Source organism: Myotis myotis, unplaced genomic scaffold, assembly GCF_014108235.1.
Source record: "Myotis myotis isolate mMyoMyo1 unplaced genomic scaffold, mMyoMyo1.p scaffold_m19_p_14, whole genome shotgun sequence".
NCBI lineage: Eukaryota > Metazoa > Chordata > Mammalia > Chiroptera > Vespertilionidae > Myotis > Myotis myotis.
In genome coordinates, this window is record NW_023416318.1 from 10,767,326 (window position 1) to 10,776,076 (window position 8,751).

At 44.8% G+C, this 8,751-nt stretch overlaps 1 protein-coding gene across 3 annotated transcripts in view; it reads right to left on the minus strand.

Moving 5' to 3' along the window:
• LOC118668849 (STAM binding protein) overlaps positions 1-6,219 on the minus strand; it is a 28,229-nt gene extending 22,010 nt beyond the window's left edge. The window contains exons 1-2 of one of the 3 annotated variants that reach the window (XM_036334103.1): positions 6,163-6,219; positions 4,087-4,304 (exon numbers count right to left, since the gene is read on the minus strand). In XM_036334103.1, coding sequence (XP_036189996.1) covers positions 4,087-4,292 — 206 coding nt within the window. In that variant the 5' untranslated portion in view covers positions 4,293-4,304; positions 6,163-6,219. Of the gene's footprint in view, positions 1-4,086; positions 4,305-5,685 lie in introns of all 3 variants that reach the window. The other 2 variants (XM_036334101.1, XM_036334102.1) reach the window with 2 other exon arrangements.
• Between the last annotated feature and the right edge of the window lie 2,532 nt (positions 6,220-8,751).

The window sequence follows — 8,751 nt, forward strand, 5'->3', positions numbered from 1 at the left end:
TGACTGCACATTAGAATCACCTGGGAATCTTTTTAAAATCCTGATTTCTGGGCCTTATCCTCTGGAAATTCTGTTTCTTTGTTATGGGGTGGGGCCACAACATTAATAACAAAGAAACAGAATTTCCAGGGAATGAGGCCCAGAAATCAGGATTTTAAAAAGATTCCCAGGTGATTCTAACGTGCAGCCAAGGCTGAGAACCACTGCTCTAGAATCTCCCATCTTAAAACACACACCACATTTTTATACAATCCTTATCCCCCTTCAATTACTTCCTCATTTTTCCACTTTACTTCTTATCCAAACTTCTACAAAGAGTTGTCTATGCCATGTCTAGGCAAACTGTGTTAGTGGGTCAAGTCCAGATTACCATCTGTTTTTATACATAAAGTTTCATTGAAACACAGCCATACCCTTTCTTTCATTCATGTACTGTCTATGGCTGTTTTCACACTACAAAACAGAGGTTGTGACACAGATCAAATGACCTGCAAAGCCAAAAATATTTACTATGTGGTTCTTTACAAAAAGCCTGATGACAGTATACTCACTTTCTTACTGACCATTCACCATTCAACCCACTCTAATCAAGTATTTCTTTAATCCTGCTATGAAATTGCTTATCAAAATCACCATCATGTTACCAAATCCAAATCCTCACCCATCTGATCCAGCTGGCTCCTCTCTGCAAACACTGACCTCTTTTGACTCACGGTCCCATTCTCGCGTGGACTTCTTCCTGCCTCTCGAACTTTCCTTCAAAGTCTCCCTTGCTGGCCCTCATTCCACTAACCAACTTCAGGGCTCAGTCCTAGGGGCTCCTTTTCTCATTCTATAGTCTTATTATCAAGGATTCTTGATCCTTTTATGTGCTACAGACCCTTCTGGCATCTGATGAAACCTACAGATTCCTCCTCAGAATCTTTTTAAAAATATAACTAATTAAAAAAATAAATACAAAGAATTACAAAAGAAGCCAATTCTACTGAAAAATCATTTTCAAAATATGAAAAATTCTGATGTGTGCTTTTTTACTAATGTGCTTTTTTAATGCATTTATTAATGTATTATTACCGCATTAAAAACAGGATCTTGTCACAGATTTAATAACTGTACTATAATTATGAGGTAGTAATAAGTGTAAATGCTACCTTGAGATATCAGTAAAAATTATAATGTGATATGAAAATATCTTGATTTCTATTGGTGACAAAATTACAAATACAGGCATATCTCATTTTAGTGTGCTTCACAGAGGCAAGACCCTCCACCAGCAAAAAGATTATAACTGGCTGAAGGCTCTGATGATGGCTAGCAATTTTAGCAATAAAGTATTTTTAAATTAAGGTATGTACACTGTGTTTTTTTAGGCATAAGGCTACTGCACACTTAATAGACCAGAGTATAGTATAAACAGAACTTTTATATGCACTGGAAAATAAAAAAATTGATGTGACTCACTTTATTGCACGATTTGCTTTATTGTAGTGGTCTGGAACTGAACCCACAATATCTTCGAGGTATGCCTATATTATTAATACTACTGTCATTTGAGGCCTATATTCAAAATTGAGGGAAATGCTAAATTTCAGTTAGAGGTTAGTAAAAATAAGAAAAGTTTTTCCCAACCAAGTTCATGGACACTAAGTTCTAGCTATGAATCCCTGTGGAGTTCCTGGCCCCAGATTAACAACATCTGTGCTAGAAGGTCTCAGTGGTTCTCATGGCTTCAGAACCATTGCGTGCTGAGGACTCCTGCATTTGTATTCCCCACTTAGACTTCTCTGAGTTCAGACTGGTATATTCAACTTCCTACTGGACATCTCTACTTGGATATCTCACAGGCATCTCAAATTTAACATCTTAACATGTCAAAGAAAGCCCAGGCCTGGATGGTTGTGACTCAGTGGTTGAGTGTCGACCCAGGAACCAAGAGGTCACTGGATAGATTTCCAGTCAGGGTGCATACCCGGTTGCGGGCTCTATCCCCAGTGGGGGTCAGCCAATATGTTTCTCTCTATATATCCCTCTCCCTTCCTCTCTCTCTAAAATCAATAAAAACATATTTAAAAAAAAAAGAAAGAAAGAAAACCCAGACCTGAACTCTTTTCAACACCATTCTTCCCATTTCAGTAAATAGACCACCACATCCTAAATTACAAAAGGAAGAAAGCCGAGGTCAATCTTCATACCATCGTCTTTCTCAAACTATAAGTAAGTCCCATGAACTCTACCTCCAGTGTACCAAATCCATGCCCCTTCAAGCCACCAGCCCCACTTCTGAATGGCTGTTTCCTGACTAATCACCCTGTGTTCTCTCATACTCCACCATTCACCACACAGCAGCCAAAATTTATATTTTTAAAATATAAAAAAATAAAAAATAAGATTAGGTCACAACCTCACTTAAAACATTTCAGTGGCTTTCTATTGCTCTCAAGATAAAACACAAACCTATAAGGTTCTACAAGATCTGGTCCTGCCTGCCTCTCTGACCTCATCTGGAGCCATCCTTCTTCCTCTCTTGCTACCCTCCAAACACCATGACCAGCTCTATTGTATCCTTCAAGTCTCAGTTTAAATCTCATCTTCTCAGACAGACTTTACCCTGACTACCCTATTTAATTAGATATTGCTTATTCTCGGTCACAGCACGCTCTCTGTTGCTTTCATAGCATTTTCCTCATTTTGTGACTAGTTATTTGCTTACCTATTTTTTTAAAAAAATATATTTTTATTGAATTTTTACAGAGAGGACAGGAGAGTGATAAAGAGTTAGAAACATCGATGAGAGAGAAACATCGACCAGCTGCCTCCTGCACACCCCCTACTGGGGATGTGCCCGCAACCAAGGTACATGCCCTTGACTGGAATCAAACCTGGGACCCTTCAGTCCCCAGGCCGATGCTCTATCCATTGAGCCAAACCGGTCAGGGCTGCTTACCTCTTTATCGTCTTCTCCCATAACTAAAAAGGTACACCCATAGGGGTAAGGGCCATTTTATCTACTAAGTATCCAGGTACTAGCACAGTGCCAAGTATATAGTAGGTATACACAATATAGATTTGTTGAATGAATATGGTCCTTGCCCTCAAAGCACTTCCTATGTCAAGAAACAGAACTCACAAGGCCCTTCAGAAAACATCCTCAGGTGAGGATTAACAAAACAAACAAACAAAAACCAAAACAACAGAACATTGCCTAAAGGAAAAACAAAAGGCACAGAACCTACATTGAGTTGTGTCTCTCCAAACTGTGGAACAAAGCATATCCCTAAACCCTGAGCTTGTTTCCTCATTTGTAGAAGGGGAGGAGAATGTACACTATTAAATGCACACAGAACTGTGAAGGTCAAATGAAATAATGCAGGTTAAATACTCTATGAACTAGAAAGAGCCAAACAAATACACTGGTATTATCAAAGGCCCTGGTATTATCAAAGAAGAAGAGTAGGAATTATATGAGACCCTTTAACTTTACTCCCTTCCTAAATGACACATCATTATGACTGGGAATTTAGGAGTTATTCCTTGTTAGTTGCACAGAATTTCTTTTATTTATGCTACCTACCCTACTTAAGATGCTAAGCAACTAAAGGGAGCCACACAACTGTAGGTAGTCAATACTTATTTGATGATTTGCATCATGTAAGTTAAAAAAAAAGGTAAGAAAAAAACTTTTTCCTGAATCACTCAATTTGCTACAAAATAAATAGAGGTGAGGAATTCTGACTCTGCAAAACCTCAACATTAATCCTATGATTAAGAGAGAGGAAAAGCATTCATCAATACAAAACAGGTACAGTTTAACCACCAACTCTCTTGACTAACAGCTGGGCCATGTGGGCACAGGCCAAAGAATTAGTCTCTTACTCATGAAATTACTGAGTCATGATAATAACACTTTAAGTACTCATGTCTTTGAATGTCAAGGACAGCCAATATGTAGGAACTACCAGCAGAAATGATTAATGGTAATGATGACATAAAGTTCTCTAGTTTTAGCAATTCTGAACAAATAAATGAGCACAAAAACAGGACGAGTGAGGCATCAGTCACCGGAAAAAGAAACTGGAGGTGCCTTACGTCATATACTTGTTGTAGAGAATGTAGGCATGTTCAATGTTGCCTTCCTCGGAGTAAATGGATGCCATTCGGATCATCTCGACTCCAGAGCGGAAGTACCGCCGGGGTGGGATGTCTTCATTTATCTCCACTGAGCTACCCATCTGGGAGAGAGCCCTCACCCGGTCTTCGGGAGCGAGGCTCCTATCTCCATGGTCACACATCATTACCAAGAAGCTCTGAGACAGGAAGGAGAAAAAGGGTGGCATCAACAGCATGGCCCATATCATCCCAGCACAACCCAGCACACAGTGTGTCTATTCCACAAACCTCTACCTTATGAAGACATTCAGAGAAAAACACCATATGCTATGGCTCATACCAAATAAGGTCTCATTCCCACAAGGAGGTTGAGACCCTCAAGGAAGCCTCTATCACAATGATGAGAAGATGGGCAGACTCAACATCTCAGGCCCTGTGCCATCATTAGGTGGTACAAGGAGTATAACTGTAACGGGCCATAGGGGATTCAGCTCTACCCTTCACACGAATGACTCGGTCACTGAGTGGCCCTGTCCTCAGCACCCTAAAGGGAGGGGCAGCATCTTATGTTTTTGGCATTATTTCTCCTCCCAGCTCCCTACTCCCATCTACCCTGGTACCTGGCAGAGTACACTTAGGGAACTTCCATGATGCTAACCCACTTCAAGTCTGATGATTTTTATTCGGCCTGAGAATAACTGGCATGTCCCTGTGGTGTGCTTTTTCATATTTGAGCACAAGGTTCGTTAGGGAAACTGGTCTGGGGATGAATGCTCACAATCCTAACTTTGCTCACCAAACCACTATTCCAGTCAATCTACATCATTCCTCATATTCAGGGAAAGGAATTTAGGTCTTGAAAAGAATTTATTCAAATCTGTCTTCAAAGGCTAAGCACTCTTTGAATAACAAAAGGGCACCAGGTTAACTTGGACGCAAAAACACCTGGCAAAAACACCTGGGCGTTTTCCCTCCCTGGGTCTCAAACTGCGGTTAACTCTACAATCTTTCTAGATGCCGCCGCTGTGAGAATCAGATCCCAGCTTCCAACCGGATGTCACTCTACATCATCTCCAAAAAGAACCGGGGTACTTGATACACACTGAATTACAGCGCATCCTAACCAGCTGCTGGATATGCTACAAGCTATAGCAGAATGCCTTTTTGGAATTCAAGGCCCTGTGCCAACTGGCCCCATTTGTCTTTTCAATCTCAAACCTTAGCCCTTCCCAAAGGAGACCACTGGCTTCAGTCAGGATCCTCATCTGCCCAGAAATCCTCACATTCCAGTTTCCTTTCCCACTCCCACCCCTGCTCCTCGGAGCTCGTGCTCTCCTGGCCAATTCTCTCTCTAGGTCACACTCCCTCCATTCAGCCTCCTTTCTAACACACCCTCGCTAATCCTACGAGAGCTGTGGGGACGACCAGGGACGCAAGGCGTCCCATCTCCCACAGGCCTTCTCGGGGGCTCAGAAGCCGCCAGCAGATCTGAAAGGTCCCCAACTTGCCTCCTGAGCACCCTCAGCCCAGGACCCCTCAAGCTAGCGGACGCAGAGGATGCTTGTCACGCCTGAGTACCTCTCGCGAGAGGATGTTCGGAGCCGCGAACGCAGCCTCCCCTTGAGGCCAGCGAGTGGGGCCGGGAACTGCAGGGCCGAGCCACTCCCCGGAGCGGAGCTCAGCATCCGCGGGAAAATGGGGGAAGGTGTGGAAAAGGGCTGAGGAGGAAAGACAGGAGGAGGAGAAAAGCAGCCGTAGGAGTGAGCGGAGAGGGGTGGACAGGGACCGCCTGACAACTGCCTCAGGCCTCCTCCTGGAAGCCACTCAAGCCCAAGCTGCCAACCCGGGACAAAATCATCCCAGGGCTTCGGGTCTTTGGAGTGCGAGCAGCCGCGCCACGCCGGGCCTGGCTGGGAGCAGGGAGCCGGCCGCGGCCTCGCGCGCGGGCCGGGCAGTGGGCCCGGGGGAGGCGACGGCTCCAGGCCCCACACTCACGGCGGCTGCTCCCCTTGAGTCAGACCAGCTCAGAGCCGGGGCACCCGGACCCTTCCCCACCTGTCCCTGGGGACCGCACTCGGACTTCCGCAAACGTCACTTCCGGCGCCCGCCCCGCCCACTCTCGCTGGCTTGTTTCATTTCATTCCCAGGAATTTAGGACCGGGGGGTGGAGAGGGGTGGGGTAGGGGGCGAGCTGATGGGCGGGGCCACCTGCAGAAAATCCGACCAATGAGGAGAGCGCTCGACGGCGGCCATCTTGGTAAAGGAAATCCACAGCGAAGAAGGGGGACTAAGTACTTAAAGGAACCGATGACCAAGATAACTTCTGCCCTGTTTGGGTTCAGCATCCTGGAGGCGGTGGGAAGACCTGAGGGCCACCTACGTGGGCGCTGGGTGTGGGGTTCAGTCCTCGACGGGTCTCCCAACCATGGCCACAAGGTCACCCTCACGGGGCCCCTGGGGCAGCCCCTCCACGGGAATGGCTTGCTGCGCAGCCTCACCTTCCAGGTCCTGGCTCTGGAGCCCTGGGCACAGCCCAGCAGGACTCAGTGATTGTGGAAAAAGTGCAATAAAATGTGAAATGTGGGCCCTGCCAAAAAAAAAAAAAAAAGATAACTTCTGTTTTTAGGATGATTTTGATTTTTGGTCGGGGTTTCTGGTCATATAGCTCCTCTGTCACACTCACACAAATCACAAACAATTCCCGCATTCAAGGAAGCATTGCTGATCTAGAGTACCTGGCCAAACTAACCAGGGTTTCTAAATCAGGGGAAATGAACGGAAGTTTTCAGCTTGTTTGCGTTACTTTCTACACAAAATGGATGGTTGGGGGTATTAGGCAATTGCTTTTATTGCCTAGAAGAGAACATGAGACTCGTTTTTAACGTGAGAGCACCAATAAAGTTTATTGAACATGAGTGTTTAACCTCTAAGGGTCACTGTCGAAAGCAATGGGGACATAAATATCTGTGCGAGGTCGTTTCTGCCCCTGTGCCCAGCGCAGTATGGCTGCTTCCACCAAATACAAACAGTGGCATATTCTGTGTGTGCTGTGCGGGTGTGTGCATACATGCACAGTCTCTTCCCAAAGGGGTCCTGCAAGCCAGCTAGTCGGTCTGTCTCAGGCTACTTTGTATGTCACCTCTGAAACTTTATGCTTTGGTTTTAAGGTTTAACTCTCTCGGGATGCTTTACTCCCCTCCAGTGTACCTGCCTCCTCTCTTGGGAGCCTCCCTGCAGTTTGTTAGTGATGCTAGTGATTACAAGACCTGTCTTTCAAAGTCTCGCTGAAAGCTCTTGCACAGGTGTTCCTCTTCCACCGGGCCAGCATCCAGATCTCTCCTTTTCCTCACTCCCTTTTGTGTATGTTTCTCGTGGATTTCTCTGAAGTGATCCTGTGTGGTCACTGGCTTTTCAGACTAATGGCTGAAAGCACTTAGCAGAGTCTTTCCCCCTTACAAGCATAAATATGCATGCCAGGGCTAGGATCCACTGTTGATTCTCCTGGATCTTCTGCAGATAACTCTTGGGAGGCAGTTGTAAAGGAAACTCTTCTGTGTCTTCAAAACTCTTATTTCTACTAGTATACTGCCTCTTTCCCCTCAGAATGTAAACATAGTGGGTTGAGCCTAAAGGAATTGATGCATTAGGAGTGCTGGTCAGAGGGAGGGCATACAAGGCAGGCGGGATCCTGGCAGAAGACAACATAGGACAAAAACCAATCTGTTCAACCTCTCACTCAGTATATATTTCTTGAGCATCTACTATGTACCAGTTTCTGTTCTAGGTGTTAGGGGTACAGCAGTGAATAAATCCAGCAGGTGCATACTGCTATTGTGATAGTACAGACAGAAGCAGAGCTAATAGGGAGTAGGGCAAGGCCATCTGCTCCCGTTGAGCACATTCTCCAAAAAATAGCTCTTTTTTTTTGTGATGTTTAACTTAACAAGGTAATAGATTTTACAAACTATGATGAGAAGGCTTTAAGAAACCATGACTAGGAAGCACATAAGAGAGGGATGTGCATAATCACAAACAGAGCAACCACCACACACATGCTGTCCCTGATATTAGAAAGTAAATATGACTAGGTGATGGCAGTTTTTAAAATAATGAGTAAGAGGGTATAGAAATATGGGAAGCAGTACCTGGTCCTTTCGGAGAAGGTATTTGTAAATATGGACCAGAGTTTTTGGCATCTGGGGCAAGTGGTCAGCACTCTTGGTTTTATAGGGACCAGAAACAACAAGCAAGAACACCCCAGGCAAGATAAACATCTGAAATTCCTCACTTCCTGATTAACCAGGAAAGTTGAAAAGTGGACAGTTTTGTACATGTGACCAGGAAACTAAGGATACAACAATTCTGTTGGTTCTTGACATAAATGAGACTATTCTACTTGCTCCTGCCCCAAAGACTGAAGGCTAAGCATGGAAGGTATTCTGTCAGAAAATGGCTTCAGTGTCTCCCCTTGTGGGCCAAGGTCAGGCTAGGAAGTGAGGTGCTTCCTTTATGGCCATGAACATTTTCCCTGAACCGTCTTCATAGGACCTCTTGCATACTTTAATATCACAGACTCCTGCACTCTTGCATGCTTATTCCTACCTGCTCATTCCTCTGAAACATGAAGGGACTCCCGGAAGGCAA